This window comes from Chlamydotis macqueenii, chromosome 26 (genome assembly GCF_036417535.1).
Source record: "Chlamydotis macqueenii isolate bChlMac1 chromosome 26, bChlMac1.mat, whole genome shotgun sequence".
NCBI lineage: Eukaryota > Metazoa > Chordata > Aves > Otidiformes > Otididae > Chlamydotis > Chlamydotis macqueenii.
This window is the reverse complement of record NC_141581.1, coordinates 2,663,238-2,688,469: the sequence shown is the minus strand read 5'-3', so window position 1 is coordinate 2,688,469 and position 25,232 is coordinate 2,663,238. Positions and strand designations below refer to the sequence as shown.

Genomic DNA, 25,232 nt, shown 5'->3' with positions numbered 1-25,232 from the left:
GTCAATGCCTTCAGCAAGGGGTAAGGTTTAGTGAAGCTGAGAAATCTGGGGAGTTCAAGGTCTGGACATAAGAAAAGCCCCGATGCTCGTCCAGAAACTTTCCAACTAATTGGCAAAGACTATTCCTGGCCCTACACAGAGCAGGACCCATTTCTTACTTCTGCCATGATCCCAAGGGCTCTGAGGTCCCATCACCATCTGACTTATCTCCAAGGCTGGTCCTGTTAGAACTCCCTGCAGACTTAGAGCGCAGAAAAACATTTTTCAACCAAGAATTTAAAGGCCTGTTACTCTTTGTCAGGATTTTCCAAGGTAGCAGAGACCAAAGTTCTAGGAAAAAGAGAATGACAGCTCGCCCTACTTAACTTTTCCCATGATTGGGTTGGATTAGTTCTACAATTTATTTTAAAGGATCAGTGGCTGCAGCTGTTCTGCAGTAGTAGAGTTTGCAGGCAGGTTTTTTTGTCTGCATACTCACTACTATCTAAACAGTCACTTGCAAATTACTCCTAAAATATCTTTACTCCCCAAAGTAGGAAACCAAGCCTTTTGTTATGACAGAGAGAGGCAGAGTGGCTTTTATTGCCTCTGGAATGCACAATTTGTCTGCTTTACCTCCCTGAAGCATTCATGATAAATGCAGATCCAAACATCCCCACAATGAAAGCCAGATTTGATGAAGCCCCTGCAGAGGAACCTACCCCCCTTGAGTGCATGCTGAAATCCACCCCAGGCTCAGCGGAATGCCAAGTCTGTGCCCAAATGTATATACTGCTTACAGCATTCCTCGCATTCCTCCATGATTGCTAACATATGGACCCTCACTCCAGAAACTTTTGTGTCTCCAGCACCTTCCTCTCCGAGGCGAAGCATGGGGAAGGTCTGCGGAGCAATGCACACACAGGCTCTGGTGCTGAGCGCTTGCTGGGGACATCTGCAGGGCTGTAGCACAACGTGGCACTTTCAGATGAGATTCTGGGAATTTCCTTCTTTGAGTCACACCCTGAATGTGGTTTTGAGGTCTGAGGGGGGCTAGTTCTCTGGCCTTCAATCAGATGCCTGCAAGTCACTTTATTAACAATAGCTTGCCTACAGATGAGCAAGAATGAAAAATAAATTTCTGGGTTGTATCTTGCAATGGCCATCTGAGACCTTAAAAGACTCCATAAAATCCCATTAATGTCTACATTTTACATAAGGCACTAGCAAAACTAGTCTTCTTAAAACAATACTGTGCCACAGCTCTGTTCCTTTGCTTGCAGAGTCTTTTTTGGGCTGGGGTTTTTGAGTAGTGTCATCATGTATGGGTGGACTGCTTATGCTGTCAGGTGAAAATCATCACCCAGTATCATCGCTTACATTTGGAGATCTGTTCACACATTGCTACTGGCTTTAGAAACAACTGAAGCCTTTTTGGGGCAGATCTGTGATGACCCACATCTCCCTCCAGCCTCTCCACAGATCAGGTTGGCTATGACTTTGTCTAGCTAAGTCTTCAAACCCCTCAAGGAGGGAAATTCCTCACAGCTCTGGTTATCTGTCCCAGCACTGCACCACCCTCCAGTGTAAGAAAATTTTCTTCATGCCTAAAGATCCCAAGCTTGAACATTCCAAGTGGCAACTTGTGGCCATCGACCTCTGTGGCATCGCCTGCCACTGCTGAGAGGGGTTTGGCTCCACAACAGTGTAGCTGCACTTCCAGTAGTTACAGGCTGGGATTAGATCCCTCTTCAGCTCTTCTTAGACTAAATCAGGCCAGCTCCCTCAGCTTCTCCTCTCAGGACACATGCTCGAGTCGCAACCATTTTGTAGCCCACTACTGATCTATTCCCATTTTCCCCACATCCCTCCTCAACTGGCAGCCCAGAACCAGCCACAGCCTCTCTACCCCTGAGCAGAGGGGATCACACTTTCCTTTGATGTTTTCACCATGATCCCCTTCATTTAGCTCCAGGTGTGATTTGCTTTACTTACAGCCCCAATGACTATTGATTCCTATCCAGCGTGACGTCTACCATAACTCCCAGGTCCTTTCCAGCAATACAATCCAGTGGAAAAAAGGACACAGAGGAGCAATTCCCTTCCAGAGAGTACACAAGACCATTAGCCATCAGGATGTAGACTCAAGCAGGAGTGTGTTCTGTGCAGAGCCATGTGCTGCAGGGTAATGGAGCGGTTGCAAACAGATCTGGTCTTGAATACATCCTGTAGGGATTACCAGAGGGATATGAGCATCGGCTTTCTGAATATGTGACTGTCACACTGCCGACTCCTCCATAGTCTGTTTTCCAGAAACCTCAGCCACCCAGTCCTCTTCCCAGAGCTTTTCAGATTTTTGTCCTGAAGGTCTGAGATGGGAGAACAAAGCAGAAAAAGTGGGAACGCAGTTTCTGCATTCCCAGTTCTGCCAGTGCGCAACTTCATCCTGTCACTGAGGCTTGCTAAAAATGCTGGGCAATTCTCCCTGACATCCAATTCACAGCCTAGGAAAAACTTAATAATTGTTTCCATTGGAAAAAAAATATTTATTTGCTTAACAAAAGTAGTGACAGATTTAATTCCACTTTCAAGAACAGCCAGGGGTGGCTGGCCTCATTGGCAGCAGTGTTGCTCTTTGCTGCTGTGAGATGTGGGGTTTTGAGCTGCATCCTGTAGGATTTCTCGTACCAAAGTAGCAGAAATTGCAAGCACAGTGCCACTTTTCTCCAGGTATCAGGAGCGGTGAAGACCCTTAGTAAAAGCACCACAAGAAATGAAAGATTTTGTGACTCCTGCCCAATTCAGTTAGAACCTGGTTGCCAAAACACAAAATATTTCAGAGATGCAAAGGGAGACATTTCCTTTCATTGTGACTGGGAAATTTTTAAGAGCACGCATAACTACTCCAGAGGGAGCATATTCACCAGCAATGTTCTCTTACCTCCAGCTGAGCCACAGTTGGGAGAAAGTTGTCCATTGGAGCATGTACACATGTTTGGCCGTGAACAAAATCCATCACCACAAGAATTCCTGCAAATCGCTGGAGGAAGAGAAGGATGCAACGATTAGCGCAATGTGCTAGTCTGTGAACTTGCTCACAGATGTGCTTTTGGCTGCTGAAAGGGTGTGAACCCATCTCTTAAGAAAAATAACCTGGGGAGGAAGCTGGGGCACCTCTTGAGGACCCTAGCTTGGGCAGAGCAACAGCGGGAAGGACCCACTTGCTCATAAGGAGTTCCTGGAGACATCTTCCTTTTATGACATACTGTGGCTGGTCCTGCTACCACATTGCTTTTTCAGCAGCAGAGGAAGACGTTGCACTTTTCACTACTTTTGCCTGCTAAAAACATTTCTCAGCAGAGACAAGTGATGTTCACACTGAGACAGGTTCTTTTTCCTTAAAATTTTTGTGTTTCCATGAAACATTTTGCAGTCCGTGGTCTGGCATTGAGGAAACTGGCTGTTACTGAGATGCATCTCCTGTTGAACAAGGGGCTGAGCCTGAGTCAGCCAGAGATGCATCAGCAGGATGTTTGCAGATCAATCCCCATCCTTTCTTGCCTGGGACTCCTGCTAATCTCTTCCCCTTCCTGTGCCATGGGAGCCAAGAGCATAGCTGGCAGTATTGTTCCACCTGTGTAAGCACGGATTTTATTAGCGCCCCATGAAAGTATCTCATCTCTGTGTGTTTCTTAAATACAATTACAACACAGTCCCCTGGGGACCTCCAGCCCAGATGGCATGTTTTACAGTTATGAGAAAAGTCAGCAGACAACCCTGAATGTCGCTAACCCCGCATGCCACTGAGCAGCTATTTGGCTGCAAGTTCCTTAACCCTTTGCTGCGGCCAGCACTAAACTCAAGCCTTGCATCCTTGTTGGGGCATCTGCTGTCCAAGGGATGGTGAGGAGGATTCTGTGAGTTCGCCTGTCTCTTCTTGTGGGGAAACGAGAGGGTGCAGAACTCCACGTCTTACCATCACCCGGGGTGAAGTCGGATGCATTTAACTCTTGAGACATCACACCTCTCTATTGCCCTTCTTAGTGAATAAAATGCCACGCTCTGGTGCTAGTTACCCATTATGTGCAAGGACACATCCACTGGCCCCATCACTTAAAATACAACAGACACCATTTCCTTTGAGAGGGGAATGCTTCCATCTCTGGGCTCAGTTTTGTACATCTGAGGTCCCAGACAGCTCTATATTAGGAAACACAAGGTGTTTAAGAGTTTTTGACTCTGAAGGTGGAATTACTTCTGAAATATGTGACCTGTATTATGTGGGTGATCCCACTAGAGGAGCCTATTGTTTTCCTCAGCTTGAAACCTCCCACTGTGAATTATTTTTAGGAAGTTTTGGAAAAGGGCATTCACATACTGTGCTCTAATGTAGAAGATTTATTCAGAAAGCTAAAATCCTGGGAGACAGAAGCATCCCCTAGTGCTGTCTGCTATTCTGCATGTCCAGGTTATGGTTAAGATCTCCAGGACGCTGTACTTACTGTGTTTCAGTATAAAAAATGACCAAATGCAAGTACAATTATCCCTACTATCTCCAGTGAGAATCTCATTTATTTATTCCTGAGATGACTTTCACTTCTAATGGGAGCATCCTCCAAAGGGCAGTTTCCTTCATCTCCCCATAGCTCATGCCTTTAACCAATAGAAATGCAAAACGTCAGAGCCGCTTAATGGATTTTATCGGTGTGTATCAGCACTTCAATAATGCCCTACTCCAAATAGGAAAGCTACCTGCCAAAAGAGAAGTGTGATTTATCTGGATCAGCATCCTGCTTTGGATGGCCACTCAGAGCACGATGCAAATTCCTGCTTGTGGCCACTCTCATGACATCACGTTTGCAATGTCAGCATCTAGCTGTTGTTCTACCAACTAACTGAATTATTTCATCTAAACAAGCAGCTCTAAAAGAACTTTCTCAGGAGTCAGTAATAGCTTTCCTTTGAGGCTAATCTTCTAAAGCAGGCATACAAACTGTCAAGCAACAAGGAACACAGTGGCAATTTGGCAGAAGATAAAAGGCCATGCACTAAATGGGACCAATTGCAACCACCCTGCTTTAATCAAGACTAGCAGAGATGAGAACTTCCAGCAATCGTTGCTCCTGTCCCAGTGGATTATGAAACGTTCTGTCATCTGCTGAAGTGTGAAATAGGCATTCCTTCCCACATGGCCGTTACTTCCCTTGGTGCCGTTAACAGGAAAATGGATACTCACGGACAATGCACTGGTTCCCTCCAGGCAGCGTTTTCCAGCCAGGACAGCAGTAGGAGTGGAACCTCGAGCCACAGACATTGGGTCTGAAAAGTAAAAAACAATTTTTTTTCCTCTGTTTCTGTGCAGTGCCATTGGATAAATTCAGCGTGTATCATTGCTGTAGGAGAGGAGCTGAACAGCTTCTTGTGTGACATTCCTCTACCAAACTCCATTCCCTCACTGTGAGTTTGAACAAGCCATGTTTAATTCCCATCAAAAGGAGCCACCATACATTATTTTAATAACTGACCTCAGACCTTCCTGTGCAGAATGCTCTGATCTTACAGAGACTAACTTAGGACTATACAGAGGAGTAAGGAACTGAGGCACAGCCAGGTCTACCCTCACACGAAGCCACGGCACAGCACCATACCCACGAGGTTAGACCCAGCCAGACCAGACAACCCTAGAGACCACAGGCAAGTGAACACCTCCACCACCTGAACAGGACGACACCCGTCACATGTGAAAACAGCTTAGCAGAACTCTTTATGCACAACGTGGACAAAGTCCTGCTCTTCATTTCTGACTCTACAATTAACAAACTCCTGTGGACTCCAACTTGGCCGCCCATGGTTTTCTTTGTCTTTATTGGTTTGTTGAACAGTTTAATCATTGTACATAGCAAAGACCGCAGGAAACTCAGCCCCAGCACATACCTCAGCATAGCCTTTACACCATGTTGTGCCGTGCTATGCATCCATACATGAAGTAGCAGGTTTCCCAAGAAAAATTCCCAACAGAAAATGTGAAAACAACAAACTTGCGTAATGTTCATACACCTGTGACATTGTCAAGTGTGCAGTCACGAGAACACAGCCCCTTGCAGAGACGCTGAGGCTCTAACACAGGATCAAGCAGATGGGGGAGAAGTGCAGACAGAGAGTTTAGACCTCACCTGGACCCCGGCCAGCAAGCCTCCTACCTCTTCTTGGAGGTTTGCTGAGGGATCACATCTTTCAGGAAAGCATGAGAATTTGAACTAAAACCTCTAGCAAAAAAGCATACACTTTGGAGGTTTTCTAGCGATTAATAGTCCTCACCATTAAAACTCTATGCTTTATTTTGCAGTCTGAGTCAATCTAGCTTCTGCTTTCAGCCATTGGATGTGGTTGTATCTTTGCTCACTAGATTGATGAACCATTTGTTAACAAGGTCTCTTCCCCTAGTAGACCTATGTAGGTTGTTACAGCACCTTTTAATTTTCTCTTTGATAACAAAAGAAAAATATCAGATTAGTTTGTCAGGATCTACTGTCCAAAATTTCTGTAACCTCATTCTAATTTTAACTAAGTTTTACATCAACCACTTCAGTAGCTTGCCTGGGGCTGGTGGTAGTAACTATCACCATCATTGCACAGACAGCATGGGGTTACATGAATGAATCAGATTTGGCATTTTCAGCGATGCAGTTTGGGATGTTTCTGAAATACAGGAGGTTCCACCTGAACATCAGGAAACATTTTCTCACTGTGCAGGTGACTGAACACTGGGACAGGTTGCCCAGAGAGAAGTCTCCATCCTTGGTCATATTTAAAAGCCATCCGGACATGGTCCTGGGCAACCAGCTTGAGCAAGATGAGCTCCAGAGATCACTCCCAATCTCAACCATCCTATGAGCCTGTGAATCTGTGTTCACTGTAATTCATTTCATTGTGACATACACCTCCACAACTATCTGCATATCACAGCTACCTGCAGAAATAGCTCTAGCTATACGGCGCATGGGACCAAAGTCCTCCACCTTCAGCGTGACTGCAGTAGGCGCACAGGAGATATACAGAAGACATGCAGCAAAGATGAAGCACACATGCAACACGTGCAGAAAACACACAGCAAACATAAAGCAGACACGCAGCAGATACACAGAGGACGTGCACCAGATGTAACGGAAACACAGCGTATTGACAGCAGTCCCACTGATGCAGAGCACATCCAGCAGACACAAACCAGGGACGCAGCAGAAGTGCAGCACGTGGGCAGACGCATGCGGCAGATGTGCAGCAGATCTGCTGCAGGTGTACCTTTCCAAAGTGGAAGAAGTAAAACGCTTTCCCATGGGAAAAGGAACTGGGCAGTGTTTGCATTAATGACAAAAACACTGAGCTGGACTGAGAGCAAACTGAGGAACCTTATACTGAGCAATGACTTTCCCATGTAAAAGCAATCTTAGCTTCTACTCTTCACAGTGACTGGAAAATCCCTGAGCAGCACAGACCATGTTGAATGACTTTCTGTGCAATGAAGGGTGCTGCTCTGCTTCCCAGCTCTAATTCTCCCAGAGCACACGACCTGTGTAGAGAAACACAGCTGCCACAGTTTCTATGTGCTGCATCTGCCCCGTGCCATGTGGAGCCTCCTTCACCAGCCCTCTGCTAAATTAATTTGGTGCTATGGTTGGAGGTGGATAGCAAGTCTGTATTTTGCTTCCAAAGAGCCTACATTTTCCAAGAGGGTGGGCATCTGTTGCTTCTCCTGTGCTTAGAAGTTAAAAGGAGACCTCGAATGCAAGGCTTTCCTGCTGGTATGGATTAAGGTTCCCTGCAGATGGGGGAACATCTTCGGTTGCGGCTAGTACTGCCACTGATATTCAAGTGTGTATCTCCAGCCAGAAGTAGACATACGTCTGTGGTTGGCATTAACTGGGAAGGTAAGTTCACTTTGAGCAGATGGGTATTAAAAAAAAAAAAGCCTAAGTTTCAGCCCTCAGGTTCCCAGCATGCAGGGATATTTTTTATATATAGGACTCTCCATGCAATGCATAGGCAGCCCAAACAACTCATGGCCAGGCACCAAATACTGCAGTTTGACTTCCACCTGAATCTGTCTGCTGGTCTCCCCTTGTCAACAGCTGGATGTGAACAGCTTAGGCAAGGAAGGTAGCCATGGACCTCAGCACACCAATCACCTTCACACCCTGACCTCAGGCTACTTCAAACTTTGTTGAAGGTTAAAGAATATTATACAGTCATTTTATCAGGCAAAAGACTAAGGGTTTGTTTTGTCCAAATCAGTGAAGGAAGAGGTATCTGGCATCAATCCCATAGACTAAACCAGAAAAAAAAAAGTGGAAGCTGAATGAAAATGATACTGAAGTGGGTGTTTTTAACTACGGTGACAAGTACCACCTCCTTCTAAAAGACAGTTAGACACAGATTTCATCAAGCTCTGGGCAGGGACCCTGGGAGAGGTTCTGGGCACCCCGTTACACAGGAGGCTGAACCAGAAGATCACAATTGTCGCTCCAAAACTGAACCTTTATAAGCATATGCTAAAGATTAGTGGAGTTTCAAAACAAAAAATGAGGGAGAATCCATTTTGAATGGGCTGAAATTAACGGTCACAGAATGACCTAGAGGGAGAATGAAATTAGACTCCCAAGCAAGAACTCAATAAGGAGAAGGCTGTTTTGTAAGAAAAAAATAACATCCTCAAAGTTTTGACAAAATTGCGTTTTAAAATTAATAGCAGTTATCTTGATCCTGGGAAATACAAGCTGGAAACCCATGTTCTCATCAGCAAGAACTGATGCATGCCATTTAGTTGTTAAACAGAAAACGGCAACCATAGTTTGTGGTGAAGAGCTCCTAAGAATGGGAAGGTCAAGGTTAGAAGAAAAATTATTTAAACTCAATAAACTTTCCCACAACGTTCTAAGTATTACTGATAATCAAGATCCACAGACATTCCAGAACTATCAAGAAACTTCATAACAATCAGTCCTAAATTAAAAATCAAGAGGTCGGTTTTTTTAGCAGATGTTCCCTTATCACCTTCTGTGTAGCCTAGGAAAAGGCTGAAAGAGCTCAGCAGGTAAAGAGAATTGTTTTAATGAAACTTAATATGACCAAAAGCATGATGCTAAGAAAGGGCAGAGGGAAAAGCAATGCTGGCCATAGCTCTTCTTTGTCCACTTTAAATAAGCAATAGGATTACTGAGATAAGTAGGGACAAAGTAAGCCTGAATTTCAATTGATGGCACCAAATACTGCCTGCTGGCAGTGCCTCCCTCTGAGGACTGGGAAATGCCAAGAAAAAACCACTGGAGCAGAGCAGAGCTACGGCCATGTGACATGTAAATGCACGGCTGTTTGCAAGAGAAGCCTTTTTCCCAACTCCACAATGGAGTCAGAGGCACGAGCAAGGGCTGGGAGACAGTCCATACCACAAGACTGCCCGCAGGCTCAGAGTGCAACACAAAGCAGCATCTGGCTGTTGCTGCAGCAGCCTGTTCCTGTTAGCAGCCTGGGAAAGACAGCCTAGAGCACTGAAATGTTGCCTACTAGCTGAGCAAGGGGCTGAAAAGGACTCTGTCCTGCCAATTTTGTCAGACACCTAGTGCGACCCCAGCAGAATTGTGCTCATTGTTAAAGGTAGAAGAGGGCAGGCAGCACAGCGTGTGAAGTCCAGGCTGAGAATGCTTCGCAGACTCAGATGCTAGCCAAAAACAAAGTCAAGTCACCTCGAGCTTCCTGCTCACCCACAGTCATGTCCTCAATGCAGGCGCACGCACACAGGTCTTTTGCCACTCTTCCAGCCATGGGAGAAAGAATACTCAGCTAGAATGAATTCTCCAAACCTTCTTCAGAAAGCTCTGCACAGTCACTAAAAGGCTGATTTGTGCTGTAACAGCAGTGTCCCGCACGGAGCACTTCTGCCATCCAGCAGGACCCATGGCTAACGAACCCTTGGCTACGTGTCGTGTGTGCTTTCCAGACCGCAGGAACAGCAGCAGGGTTGTCTCCCCTGTCATGAGTAATCAGTGTACCTCAGTTGTCACTAGCCTTCAGAAGTGGTATTTCTGTTCCTTAAACTGGAGGAAGACAGAAGTGAATAAAAATTGGTGGCTTGCCAGGGCTGGGGCAATTCTCAGAGGTGCTCTGGTCTGCACAGGGACTGTTCCTGCGCTGCTCACATGTTCTCCTTCTCACTGGCCTCATCCAGGGGGATTCAACATATTAATTCAGTGAACTATAGTTCACTGCTTTGGGCCAATTTCCTGCTCTTCTCACCAAGTGGAGACCCTTGTCCAGTGACTGAGATTCCCTGAGCTGTGAACTTGGAAGCAGTCTGCGCGGGTGCACGCTCCACAGCTCAGCAAACGCTTCTGCCAGCTCACTGCTTTCTTTGTGTCTGCCTGGAAAAGCTTGGGCTGGGTATCTGCTGCCTGAGCATGGGGACCCTTTTCCTCATTTATCACAGTCACTCTTTATTTCCCTCCTTGATACAACCTGTGATGATGAGAACAAGTCAGGGTTACAGAGTAGCTGGGCTCAGAAATTCATACTGCTTCCATTTTTTGTAAACTAAGACTTTGTTAATACAACTACAGCTTGTACTTTTACCAGGTCCCAGATTTAAGTCAGGCAAGTGACCAAGCACAAATTCCTTTTTCTCCAAGTGTTTCAAACAAAACACTCAGTAAAACACTCCTGCCAAAGTACAACCGTGCAGGCGAGTAGTAGGGCTGGAGCCCAGTGTTTTACGAAAGGCAACTTTCCCACCAGCACATGGGATCAACACCCGGTGATTTCAGGATGAGAAGCACCACAGCTTAGCTATCCAGCCACGAACTGAATGATCAAGAGACCCCTTGTGTTCTACTAGTCCTTAAAATAGGTGGGACAGATTCATCATATGAGAAATCCACAACAGCAGCAGACCACATCCCGGCCTAGATGAGGAGAAGCATGGCCAGCAGGCCCAGAGGATCTATGTTCCCCTCTTCTGCTAGAGCACAATCTCCTAATTTTAGAAGTCTATTAAGCTTGCCCAATCTCAATTTTTCTTCTGTTCTCTCTGTCTTCTCTGGGCATCTTAAGAGACATGGAAATCTCTCTTTTGCTCTGCACACACATCCAGTTCGGGGTGCAGCAATTCTGACAACTTACCTGGGATGAATGGAAACCCCTTGGCATGCTTATAGTCGCTACCTTCCCTGTCCCTTATTTTCAGGGTGTTTTTTTTTTCTGTCTTCAAGTTTCAGCTTAGAAATATTTATGGGGAAATCAAACCATCCAGCAACAGATTTAGCCAATTCTGAATGCACTTCTACTTGTTCAGCTTTAGGAATGGCCATCGGCCCAAATGCTGCTCTGGATTTCCCCAAACCAGAGTTACCCTTTGCTGTAAACTCACCAACTCAGTGACATTTTAGCTAATTCCAGGCTACTGAGGATTACTGATTTAATACTGCAAAAAGGAAGGCTGTCAGCTGTCCACAGAAGAGCCATTTTAGGGAAGAGACATGGAAGTTTCTTTCCGAATTATTTGCCCCCTGCAGCCTATCCTCTTATCATTAAATTCATGCCATCATGAATTCATTAAATTCATCTTCAGGTGTGAAGAGTCAAATAAGATGAATTTGTATGAGTATCACCACTACACTCTCTAGTCTTACATGATTTAAACATGTGGCTTTTCCAGGAATGATGATCCTACCTTTCCATCTGAGCTGGAAATTTTTCCTATAATTCAAGATTCCTTTTGGTTTTGATCTTAGCCTGATTCTCTGCTGGGCCCCAGGGATCATCTCTCACAATAACTGGAGAACACCACTGCAGTCATCAGTCACCCCTGGCCTCAGTGGAGATCACCAGGGGGACAATAATTACTGCCAAGTGCAATAGTGGTTTTTGGTCTTGCATCTCCCCACCCAGAGGGATTTAGGATTGTCTCATGGCGTGAGAACATATTTGAAACAATGCTGACTTTTGGATCCTTGGCCTAAGTGGGAGCATATTTGTGTCCTCCTTCTTGACTTACCAGATCCCTCAAATGTACTGCAAATACTTATTTCGGTGATTTATCAGTTTTATGAGTTTAGGACTATGTAATCTGTACATGCACTGCTTACTTCTCCAGACCTCCATGTGTTTATGCAATGGATACAGTCTGATAAGTAATTTCAAATGAGAAAGTAGAGAAGCCAGCTGTTCCTACCCAGGCAAGCCCCCATTTGATGTAAGGATCCTCAATGCTGCAAAGGAGGCACTTAATCTCTCGCAACTGAAACATCACCCTCTTGCTCTGCAAAGCAGCTCAGCATCTGTTCAGCTTTCAGGAAGGAGTTTGAGTCCCAGTGATTTCAATTATTTCTGGTTTTAAGAATTCAGTTGTAAAGGTGCGGAGATGCTAACTTTGTTACTACCAGTAGAAGTCACATACCTAAAAGCCAGTAGCAGCTATTTTGCTGGGTAATATTACAGGCATGAAAGTATGCCAAATTCAGCACATCCTGGCATTGTTTGCTGGAATGAGCTACGGATCCCTTTCCTAAGACTCTCAGCAATACCTCACGCAACTCAATAAAACTCGACTGTTCTGTGGCAACAGAAACATTTTTCCCTGATCTCACCAAAGCCCCAGACTTACAGTGCCTCTCCCATTCCTGCTGGAGACCCTTTATATCCCTGGCCCCAGGAGCACCCCTACTTCCATCCCCAGGGACAAAGATGATGTGAACTGGTGCCCAGCTCCCTCCTGAGGAAATCCCAGTAGCATTACTGAGCATCTCTCATCTCTGCTGCCCAGCAACACTGACCTGATCTCTGCTTGAGCCCAGACTGAGTAGCTGGGGCTTGGAAGACCTTGCCTGAAGGTGCTCAAAGCAAGCTGAGCCTTTCAAGCACCTGAATTCAGCTGTTGATGCTCCACTGCAGTTCTCCTTAAGGAAACGAAGAGGTCTGGGAAGAGGTGCAAGAGTGCCTCCCTGACTGTTCCTCCTCCCAGAACCACGGAAGGGCTCCAGACAAGAACGATCAATTTACGTGGAGACTACTTTTTCTTGGTTATTTTAGTTAACAGAAAGGAAACCTTAATTTAAGCAGTTATTTAAATCTCTGTTTTTATATTTTAGTTATTTTTTTCTGAGAGAGTGGATGATCTGAAGCTGAAGTTAGGCTTGACATCTAATTTAGCACTTTCTTTAATTAACCAGGAAAATGCATGATATCAAAATATATGCCTGTAACTGAGCAATTATGTAGTTTCAAAGTTACTTAGGTGTTTACTGTTTTCATTTTTAGATTATTAGAAAATGGGGAGAAATTAAGGGGTTTTTTTCCCAGATGGTTATTATATTTCTACTTCTAATACATACTAAATTGTCTTTGGATTGAAACTGAAACAGCATAAAATGGGTCTTTTTAATGTTCGAGGGTACTTCTCCCGTCTCTATGTCCAGGGTTGAATTTCCTAACATAATTCATAGCAGAGGGCAGCTCTGGGTGCCCTGGGGACAGGCCACCTCACATAGAGATGCAGTCTTGAAAGATTACAGGTCTCTAGCTCAGCCCCATTGCCTTTTCCTGCCGAGATGCAGCTATCAGTAAGGTCATCAGTAAGGTGATGGAGCAATGGAGGGAAGTCCCATCAGAGACCTCTGGATCCCCAGTGCAGAACTGCAGCCCTGCCTCAAAAATCCTCCCTGGGCTCCGGCAGAGTTCCGGTAGGAGCCCCTGCACACACGGGCTCCAGACAGGCATGCACAGAGAGCGCCAAGCTGAGCAGGTTGCCCAGCTCACACCAAAATAAACCTCTATGCACAACAAAGTACTGCCCAAGTTTAGGTGACCAGAGCCATGCAAAGCCAATTGCAGGGTAAACACCTGAATTTTAGCTGAAAGTGATGGAAAAAAAAAGAGAGATGGTAAAAAAATTTTTAAGATGCGTGATTAATATTCAGTTTCATGAAGGGAATGAAGCAAAACGCAAGAAAGTCTTACAAAGACTGTGTAAGTTTTGGATTCCATCTGCTTAGGTTCAAGCTCAATAATGTTTACTTTTTTTTTTTTCAAAGAGAGTCTATAAAGTCTTTTGTTATAAGTTTTTTCTTTGTCAATAATAGTATTTTTTCCCCCTTTATTCAGATCTTCACACATCTTGTATGACCGACAGTAGGGAAAATCTTCCCTTACTTGTGCACATTTAAATTTAAATCCTATATATCAGCCAGGAACCATAGAGAAGATTTTCCTTTGAAAAAGACTAAAAATGCAATTGATTTCCAGGAACTGCTTAACACTTTCATTTGGAAAGCAGCATTACCAACTCTTCCATCTTTTTTTTTTTTCCCTTAAATTCTGAAATAAATCAAAACTTCAACTCCAGTTCTTAAAACTTCCAAACAAACTCCATATAACCTATTAACTTCTATGCCAGATAATCTTTTGCCATGCCAATACTCGCCTTCACGTTTTCTGCCAACAACAAGAGAAACCAGCCTAGGTCAGAAAGCCAAGATCAACCATTTCACAATATAAATCAAGACACAAGGAAAATTTAGGAACAAGAGTCTTAAGTCAGAAGTTTCCAGCTGCTGCTTTAATTTTGTTCCTTCTGTTATGTGTAGTATTTAATCTCTGTCTCTATGAATAAATAACAAGGTTTACATGTGTGAAGTACGTGGACCTGGAAGCAGCCGAGATGTGCTCAAGAGGTGACCACATCACAGTGACAGAAGCTCCAGCTGCACCTTTACTGAAGTGATGTACACTCAGCGTTAGCAGGCTTCAGAGCAGAGACTCACATCCTGCCCAGGGCAGGAACGATGTGGGAGAAGCTAGAGCTTTATCATGCTCTTCCTTGCCGTGTTCTTCCTCATTGTTTCTAAGTGGAGATGCCCTCCTTGAAGACAGAGAGTCCTCTGTGCATACATGAACTTGCATGTCACCATCTTGTCAGGAAATCGGTACCTGGAATAGAGTTTTTCAGTTGGAAGGGACCTACAATGATCACATAGTCCAACTGCAATGCATGCGGGCAACCACAAGCAACACAATCCATTTCAGACAGCAATTTTTAATGAGTACTGGACTCCTGTTGTTATTCTTTGGCTACACGCACGTGTAGTTTCAGTTGGTGTAGTTAGTGACATACCCCACAAATTTGCTTAATCATTTAAATCACCAGAGTTACAGGGTCTTTTTCACAAACCACCCACACAATCAGTAGGACAGAGTCTTATTGCCTAAACTACAGGATTAAGTTAAGAAATGGGACATTTTAGCTTCCCTTGCCTCTTATAGAATCATAGAATGGTTTGGGTTGGAAGGGACCTTCAAAGGTCATCCAGTCCAACCCCCCTGCAAGGAGCAGGGACATCCCCAACCAGATCAGGTTGCTCAGAGCCTCATCCAGCCTGGCCTTGAACGTTTCCAGGGATGGGGCCTCCACCAGTGCTGGTTGTGTTTTGGGCATCGGCTCTTTTTAAAGGTACGTGTTTCTGAAAAACCTAAAGCAAGAGTGAAGAAAGTTACAATTGTTGCCGGTCAAAAAAAAACCTTTTGTAATTCCTGTACTAAGATGTTTGTAGAACCGAAATGTCAGAGATGGAGTCAGATTAAAGTGCTGCTGGAAATCATCTGCTCTCTTTGCACATCTCAGAGTAAACTGCAGAAGTGGTGAAGCTCATCTCCACAATGTCCAGTCTTCCCTTGACTTTAAATATCATCCTGTGTTAGCTCCAGTTTAAACTGGTGCCACGTGGACCAGAACCACAGCCTCTGGCTTTCCCTCTCCACTGCCTCTGAGTTTCCAAGCTTAGGGTGGTGGATGGAGAGTTCATCTACATCCCAGCAACTCCTCCTGCACCCATCTTCTGCAGTTAGAGCGTGCCCTTCCTCTCCATTCCCCAGTGTCAAGTTGGAAAGCAAGAAAGTATTAAAAAAAAAAAAATCTACAGAAGAGCAGCTTGGAAACTCCTCATATTCCCCACAATTTAGACACCTCTCTGTCTTTTTGCATAAGTCAGAGCAATGGAAAAAGTATGCCAAATGCCTCCCCAAACATGCCCTCTTCATCCATCTTCTCAATTGCAGTGGCCATTTCATAATTAATGGGCTTGACATAATTAGTTGTATTTAAAGCCAGGCTATAGCTGAGTCTTTATTCTTACTTGAAAAAACAGGCAGCCAGGAACTTACAGGAAATCATACTGCCAGCAAACAGCTCAGCTTGCTGCAGACTAATCATCTTTTCTTTCCCCTTTGTTAAACACATTCTTGCTCTTGGAAACTGTTCAATAGTTCATTAAACTAATAATCCCATTCAAATCCTGCCTCATAAATGGATTTGTCAGTGCTGTTCCTTTCAGGAGACAGTCATTTTAAATTGTCTCTACTCTAATGAGTTTAAGGACAGATTAAATCATGGCTTTGGCTGTGATTTATTACTCCACATTATTTCATTAATTGTTATTTGTAAAAGCATTGATGAATAACAGGCTTGCTTATTTTGCATTTATTTCATGCTTTACATTTATTTCATACTTTTCCCGTTATTAAAGACAACTGGGATGTGAAGAGAGCCCCAAATAAATATGTTTCCAGCAGAAACAGACAATCTTTCCTCCTGCGCTGCTGAAGCCTATAATGAGACATCTACAAGCGTCCTTGTGCACAGCCAGATCACTCCAGACCCCCGAACGGAGAGCTTGCTATGGTCACAGTGGAGTAACTATGGAGCAGATTCCCACTCTGAGCTCTATGATGTTAAATGACTGTGTATTTCATAGAATCATAGAATGATAGAACGGTTAGGGTTGGAAGGGACCTTCAAAGGTCATCTAGTCCAACCCCCCTGCAAGGAGCAGGGACATCCCCAACCAGATCAGGTTGCTCAGAGCCTCATCCAACCTGGCCTTGAACGTTTCCAGAGATGGGGCCTCCACCGCCTCTCTGGGCAACCTGGGACAGTGTTCTATAACTCGCATCGTAAAAAATTTTTTCCTAATTTCCAATCTAAATCTACCCCCCTCTATTTTAAAACCATTACCCCTCGTCCTATTGCAACAGGCCCTACTGAACAGCCTCGCCCCATCTTTCTTGTAGGCCCCCTTGAGGTACTGGAAGACCACTATCAGGTCTCTCCGGAGCCTCCTCTTCTCCAGGCTGAACAGCCCCAACTCTCTCAGCCTGTCCTCTTAAGAGAGGTGCTCCAGCGTTTTATCATCTTCGTGGCCCTCCTCTGGACCTTCTCCAACTGGTCCATGTCCTTCTTGTGTTGGGGGCTCCAGAACTGGACACAGTGCTGCAGGTGGGGTCTCACCAGGGCAGAGCAGAGGGGGAGAATCACCTCCCTCGACCTGCTGGCCACGCTTCTCTTGGTACAGCCCAGGATGCGGTTGGCCTTCTGGGCCGCAAGGGCGCATTGCCTGCTCATGTTGAGCTTCTTGTCCACCAGCACTCCCAAGTCCTTCTCCTCAGGGCTGCTCTCAATCCATTCCCCACCCAGCCTGGATTTGTGCCTGGGATTGCCCTGACCCAGGTGCAGGACCTTGCAGTTGGCCTGGTTGAACTTCATGAGGTTGGCATGGGCCCACCTCTCCAGTCTGTCAAGGTCCCTCTGGATGGCATCCCTCCCTTCCAGTGTGTCGACAGCACCACACAGCTTGGTGTCATCGGCGAACTTGCTGAGGGTGCACTCTATCCCACTGTCCATGTCGCCGACAAAGATGTTGAACAGGGCCGGGCCCAGCACAGACCCCTGAGGGACGCCACTCGTGACCGGTCTCCACATGGACATTGAGCCGTTGACCACCACTCTCTGAGTGCGGCCATCCAGCCAACTCCTTATCCACCGAGTGGTCTGTCCATCAAACCCATGTCTCTCCAGTTTAGAGAGAAGGATGTCGTGCGGGACAGTGTCAAAAGCTTTGCACAAGTCCAGGTAGATGACATCCATTGCTCGTCCCTTGTCCACCGATGCCATCACCCCGTCATAGAAGGCCACCAAATTGGTCAGGCACGACCTGTCCTTGGTGAAGCCATGTTGGCTGTCACCAACCACCTCCTTGCTCTCCATGTGCCTTAGCATGGTTTCCAGGAGAATCTGCTCCATGACCTTGCCAGGCACAGAGGTGAGGCTGACCGGCCTGTAGTTACCCGGGTCTTCCTTATTCCCCTTTTTAAAAATTGGGGTTATGTTCCCTCTCTTCCAGTCATCGGGGACCTCATCAGACCGCCACGACTTCTCAAATACGATAGCCAGTCCGCCAGTTCCTTCAGGAGCCGCGGATGGATCTCATCAGGTCCCATGGACTTGTGCACCTTTAGGTTCCTCAGATGGTCCCGAACCTGCTCTTCGAGTACAATGGGCAGTTCTTCATCCTCGCAGTCCCTGCTTGCACCTTCTACAGCTTGGGTGGTGGGACAGGAGCTCTTGTCGGTGAAGACTGAGGCAAAAAAGTCATTGAGAACCTCAGCCTTCTCCATGTCCTGGGTAACCAGGACACCAGTTCCCTTCCGGAGGGGGCCTACATTTTCCCTGGACTTTCTTTTGTCCCCTACGTACCTATAAAAGCTCTTCTTGTTGCATTTTATATCCCTGGCCAGATTCAGTTCTGCCAGGGCTTTGGCCTTCCTTACCTTATCCCTGGCCACTCGCGCAGCCTCTTTGTAGTCCTCCCAGGCTACCTGTCTCCGTTTCCACCCTCTATAGGCCTCCTTCTTTACTTTCAGTTGGTCCAGGAGCTCCTTGCTCATCCACGCCGGCCTCCTGACCTTTTTGCCCGACTTGTTTTTCATTGGGATGCACCTCTGCTGAGCTTGGAGGAGGTGCTCCTTGAATACAGACCAACTTTCCTGGGCCCCTCTTCCCTCCAGGGCTGCCTCCCATGGCACTTGGCCCATCAGGTCCCTGAAGAGGCTGAAGTCTGCCTTCCTGAAGTCTAGGGCAGAGAGCTTGCCATGTAGTTTCCTTGCTGCCCTGTGGATCTTGAACTCCATCATGTCATGGTCGCTGCAGCCAAGGCTGTCCTTTAGTTTCACATCCCCCACCAGCCCCTCCCTGTTGGTGAGCACAAGGTCGAGCATGGCACCCCTCCTTGTTGGCTCCTCTATCGCCTGCAGGAGGAAGTTGTCGTCCACGCATTCCAGGAACCTCCGGGACTGCCTGTGCCCTGCCATGTTGTCTCTCCAACAGATGTCAGGGTGGTTGAAGTCCCCCATGAGGACCAGGGCCTGTGACCGTGAGGCTGCTCCTATCTGCCTACAGAGCACTTCATCTGCTCTGTCCTCCTGGCCAGGCAGCCTGTAACAGACCCCCACCGTAACGTCCCCTGTCTGTCCCCATCCTCTAATCTTGACCCATGAGCTCTCTGTCAGCTCCTCCTCCATCCCCAGGCGGAGCTCCACACACTCCAGCCGGTTGCTGATGTAGAGAGCGACACTCCCTCCTCGTCTCCCCTTCCTGTCTTTTCTAAAAAGCCTATACCCTTCCACGTTGACGCTCCAGTCGTATGTCATCCCACCACGTCTCCGTGATGCCAACGAGGTCGTAGCCCTGCTCGTGTGCACGCATCTCCAGCTCTTCCTGTTTATTCCCCATGCTGCGTGCATTGGTATAGAGACACTTCAGCTGGGCCCCCGACAAAGCCGACTTGCTGGCTGGAGCGACAGGGGTTCTGTTGGACCGCAGTTTAGGTTTATTTGCACTTATCTGTGATCCTTCCTCAGCTTCTGGACCCTCGGTGCTGGCACTGGCGCCATGCTGACAGCAGTGGGCTGAACTGTGCTCCCCCTCCCCCAGCAACACCAGTTTAAAGCCCTCCGGACGAGCCTGGCAAGTCTTTCTATAACTAGTACTTGACTAATGCGTCACACAAAGGAACTTGCTACAAAAAGAAAGCAGATATTCTGTTCTGTCTGGGCTTACTCAAGGCTTTCCTGGGAAATCCACAGGAAGTTTTTTGTACTATGTGTAGGAGATAATTAAAAGAAAATGCAGAAAGGAGCATCGAATATGTTTTCCCTAGAAAGACATCTGGGCCACACTTCTCTGTGCAGTTCCACTGTGATTCTATTTGCTTGTCCAAACTGTGATACAATTCAACGTAGAGATGGAGGGAATCCATGGTACAATCCACCCAAGAGAAAAGGAGGCACATAAGAGCAAATGGTAGACCAAAAGCCAGATTTAGCTTGGCAAGGTACGTGGCTGTCCTTTGAGTCCTCTAATCTCTCTACCTGTCATATTCCAATTTGGGAGCAAAGGTACTTCTGCCGTGGACAAAGTGATCTGCGAATGGCACGGTAAGCTTGTAAAAGGTGCCGAGATCCGGCAGAATAAAAGGTATCAAGCATAGCATATGAAAGGAAAATGCTTATTAACTTGTGTTGGGAAAACAAATTATTTTGAAGCACAAAGAAGCCAGGGCTACAGACACTCCAGAAGCCCTGAGTAGAAGGTTTCCACGAAGGAGAGAAGCAGAAGTTAGGAGTCTGCATTGACGCACAGCATTGGATCTAACCAGTGAACCCTCAAAATCTATGTCTGTTTCCTTCCATTCAGAACAATATACAAACTTTTGAACATTCTCACAGAAACCAGAGTGTTCAGGACAGTGGCAGGCATTGGTGGCCCACGGCTCACCAGGGAAGCTGCCAGTTGAGGCCCATGTGATGCAGCTACGCTTTGCTGTATTTTAACTCCGGTTCTATTTAAATTCCTTTCATGCAAGCCTCAGAACCAAAGGGAGTCTTAAAACCAAAGACATTCCAGATGAAGGTTGAATTGAAATTACCGTTTCTCTCTGAAAAATAAAGTTGTGAGTCTTTGAAAGCAAACGCCAAAGCAAATATTTGAAATGGTGTCATAAACTGTTGAAATAGATACCACAGATAAACATGTTTAGAGGGTCAGATGTGTGGCATTATAGAACAGATGATTCCATGACTCACAATAGTCAAGATAAGCCACCTGCATGCCTACACTGTAATATAACACTAAATTTGGAAAAAAAAAAACCAACCCAAACCCTACCTTCCTTTACATTTAAAGTTGCACCAAGAAAATTCACTGTTCATTCATTTCCTTTGCTACTGCAGTGCCCGTCTGCAAGTAAACCAAACCTTAACTTACGACTTATCTGATTTTCCCAAAGAAGTGCATCAAACTCAGTTAAATTTCCCAGCAGCAAAGAATCTTGATACCTTAAGGCAGCGAAATCCAGGTCAGGCAAGACCTCGATCCACAGCTGCAACTCTCTAGAACTGCATCAAGGCAGAGCATAGGGGGACAAGGGACTAGTGTTGTTTGGGGAATCCACAGCAAAAATTCCTGGGTCTGTGACTCCGCAGGAGATGGCTTTCACCGGCTGCCAGACCCATCTACAGCATTGCAGCTGGTGACATCTGTAGCTGCTTTCTAAGCCCAGTAGAACATTATTTAAAACATCACTCTTCAATAGATTTCTCATCTCAAGTGGTTTTTATCTGCTTGTAAAACAGAGATTTTAAAGAGACAGTTTTTTGCTGAAGGGCTGGAAATCCTAAAGGAGAGATTTGGACACAAAATGTAGGAGACTGTCAGGGTCGCTTGACATGGAGCATGGGAAGTGCCTGGGGCAGAAGCTCCAGTCACTCTGAGTTTTGCCAGCTTCCCCTGTGTTGCCCACCATGATTCCCTCCCTTGAAACAAAACTGTTCTCCCAAGGGCCAAGAAACAATGATTCTTCAGTTGTCTTAAATCATCCTTGCACAGACTTCCTTAAACAGAGCCTGCATTTATCCCAGCGGGGTTTTTTCTTTTCCTACAGCAATTCCTTCAGAGGGCATGAGGAAAACAGAAGAGAAAATGAAGGAGGTAGCAGTGTGGTCCTCAGCTCTCTGCAGGGGACTGGGAGCCAGACACTTCAGGCCTGATTCTGATCCTGCCTCAAACTTACTGTGTGGCCACTAATAACTTACACAACTGATAATTTGGTATTACTTTACTAAATGTTGGTCCATGTCTGAGGATTTAAAGCAGAGAAGGGTCTTCAGAAGTAATTTCTAACTTGGGAATCTGGGCTTCATTTTTAAAATGCACTTGGGATTTGGATCCTTCAGACTCACCAAAAGTCAAAAGGATTTAAGCTGCAAACCATTTTTGAAAACAGGATCTGGTCACCTAAGTCACTGAGTTCCATAAGACCACCAGACACCAGCGAACTTCTCTCAGGTCCCATGGGGAATGGAAACACTCACTTCCTTGCTCTGCCTTTCATTTTTCTCCACGGGGCTGCATGAGACAGGATTATCCACGCACATGTCAGCTCCTTCCAATCCTTTCCATCTCCACTATGAGCACAGTAGTCAATCACTTATAGCCCTGGGCAGCCAGGCTGAGCTGGATCTGGTAGACTGTCATCCCACCCTTTTCAAGAAACGGCCTTCATCCCTGATAGTCCTACAGGTTTGGAATGTTTTATCTGAGGGATGATGGACTCGGAGAGGAGCAAGGTGAAAGTATTTATGGGTCAAATTGAGGGAGACATAGGGTGTCCCTATCCTGCAAGTGAGCTGATGGCTGCTTTTGGTAGCTAGTTTTAAGACCAAATCCCCAGCACAATTGCTGTCCATCTTTTCCAAATCTGCCGTAGGAGGGAGTGGCCATGCACATTTGAATTCCAAGAGCAGATGCCGCCAGCCCCACGGCCCTGCCGTGGCAGCTCGACGGCCAAGCTCTGTGTTCCAGCTCCAGCCCAAACACAGCACATTTGACTGTCTGGACTGAAAGCACAGCACTCCATCCCATTCAAGAAGCATTCCCCAGCAAGTGCCGGAGGACTCTGGCGCAGCCCAGGCTTCGCGCGTGTATCACGTTCTGCTCTGATTCTGCCCACTGACACAGGAACACTTTCCAAGAACTAAAGCCAGGCAGACTTAAAATAACCTAGAATAAATACCGGGGCCAGGAACCATCTTGAGAGCATGCAAACACAGCTGAGCTCCAGCACAAGCTTCAGGATTTTCTAGCTGAGCCCTGTCTCCCTCCTCAGGTGGAAAACACTCACAGGTCCAGCTCTTGCACTCATTTGTCTATAGACAAGACCACAAGCCAAGGGACGTGGTGAGACATCTTCCCGTTAGCAACAATCATCAGGTAAAAGCAGCTATCAGAGCCAATAACCTCTCAATACAGCCCAGAGCATCGACTGGCGGCAGAGAGACGAAAGCAACTCCAGGGTCAAAACCTGAGCCGGCAGCATCCCCGCTAAGGATGGTGGAAAGCCCAGCCACAGCCATCACTCCAGCTAAACGCACAGCATCCCTCCCACAAACCGGCAGGCTGTAGATGGCTCTCCACAGCCTTGGCAGCTGACTCCTGAGGTGCTGCCATGACCTGAACAAAGCAGCAGAGCTCAGTGCACCACTCTGCTCACATGGGAGTCTGCTTGGCTGTCCTCTGTGGCATGTGCTTTCCTCCTCTCATAGGTCTGCAGAGCAGACTCCTTCCTGAGCTCAAGGAAAGGCAATTCTGTAAGCACGTCTCTATGTGCTATGGTAATAAACCAAGTCCTGCTTTGTAAAATAGAAAAGAACATTAAACGTACCCTCGTAAAGTGTCTTGGCCTCTTCTTCTTACTCTGTTTGCTGGCTGTCTTTCCTCGTAGCCTGCAAATCTGTCTGTCTGCAAGTCCCCTTCATATTGACCCTGGGCTTGTTCCACGTACATAACTGCTGTACATCCCAGCATGAACCTGGCCAGCCATAATAGCCCCATGATGGCACAGACTCCTCGATTCCCCCGGCTGTCCCAAAAGCTTCTTCCAGCTGGAGGGTCCCTGCTGCCTTGGTGGAGGATGGTTTTTGGCAGCAGCCCCTAAGTGCCAAGGTGCTGTCCTGCTGTTCCCTTTCTGGAAGCAAAGACAGAGGAAAGAGAAAGAGAGAGACACAAGTGTTCTTAAGGGCTTTCACATTTTTAAAATGATTTATCATCCCAGGCGGTCCCTCCTCGGAGTTAATACAGTAGAGTCATACAGTCACACCAGGTTTGGCTCCTTGTACACGCAGCCAAGCAGCTCACACCGTCACTCCCTACCACAGGGAGTGGTAACCACCAAACCTTTCTTTCCCAAGAGCTGGAAACCAAGAGATCTCTAAGAGTCATGGCTCTGCCCTTGCATCTATTTTCTGGCCCTCCTGATGAAGAAAAGAAGAGTGACAGAAGTGTGTCTGCCCTGGGCCTGCCCATGGTGGGGGGTTACGATGACTCCAGCATAGTGCCTTGGTTCAGAGGAGATGTAGGGTTATGAAGCAAGGAGAACTTCAAGAAAGAGCACATCCTATTTACAGACCATCTTCCCAGGTCCCACAGCTCTGTTTTACTGCATTGTACTTCAGATAGGCCATGGCATGGAGATCAGTTGCTGGAAAACAACCTCCCACATACCTGGTGATCCCAGCTGGCTGAGAGCTGTCTGCTGGCAAACTCAGAGGGACAGGTACACCAGGGCGGAGATGGGCCAGAGGGTCACCGTGGGCTGGAGTGAGATGGAGGACTGCAAGCTGGTGAGTTAAGCTAAGCCTAGTTTCCATGGAGGGTGAAGGGACAGAGGAGAAGGTGGAGGGCTAGGCATGCTGGAGGGACGTAGGAGCTCCTGAGCTGGGACAGGCAGCTGAGCCCCAGAGGCCATGGGGAGGAGGATGATACAGGGTCCAGAGCCACTGCGGAAAGGAGGGAGTGGGCTAATGGAGACCCCTCACACCCTGGGTGGGGAGGCACCTTGGGGTGTGGACAGCATGGCCAGCTCTCCAGGGCTGGATCTGGCAACCAGGCCTACAAGATGGCCAGGGGCCAGACCTGGGGTGTGGGCCTGATTCACACCACAGCAGGTCCTCAGCCCCCAAAGTCTTTCTGCCCAGAGCAAGACCCCCTTACGAACAAGGCTGCTTCCTGGGATAAAAAAAGCCACGACCCCTCTCTCTGCCCCGGGGTGGGTAACATGGCAGAGGGGTCCCATGGGCCCTGCCTGTACCCAGGGGCAGAGCCCAGAGGGAACCCAGGGGTCAGCCCCTGCCATGGGGTGCAGAGGGGAGACGGAGCCCACAGCAGTCTGTGGAGCAGCTTCATTTTAGTCCTTACAGCCACGTGGGGTCCGAGATCTTCCAGGCACTGGGGGCAAAGGAAAACAGCCCTGGGCAAGGGTACACACCCCGGCACAGCACAGACCCCGGGAGTCACAGTGCCATCCTGCCTTCGGCCTCGGCCTAAG

At 46.9% G+C, this 25,232-nt stretch overlaps 1 protein-coding gene across 1 annotated transcript in view; it reads right to left on the bottom strand.

The window, feature by feature from the left end:
* LOC104476163 (fibrillin-2) overlaps positions 1-23,740 on the bottom strand; it is a 109,990-nt gene extending 86,250 nt beyond the window's left edge. Inside the window, exons 1-3 of the mRNA XM_086767064.1 lie at positions 23,571-23,740; positions 5,216-5,298; positions 2,921-3,019 (exon numbers count right to left, since the gene is read on the bottom strand). Coding sequence (XP_086623190.1) covers positions 2,921-3,019; positions 5,216-5,298; positions 23,571-23,740 — 352 coding nt within the window. The remainder of the gene's footprint in view (positions 1-2,920; positions 3,020-5,215; positions 5,299-23,570) is intronic.
* Between the last annotated feature and the right edge of the window lie 1,492 nt (positions 23,741-25,232).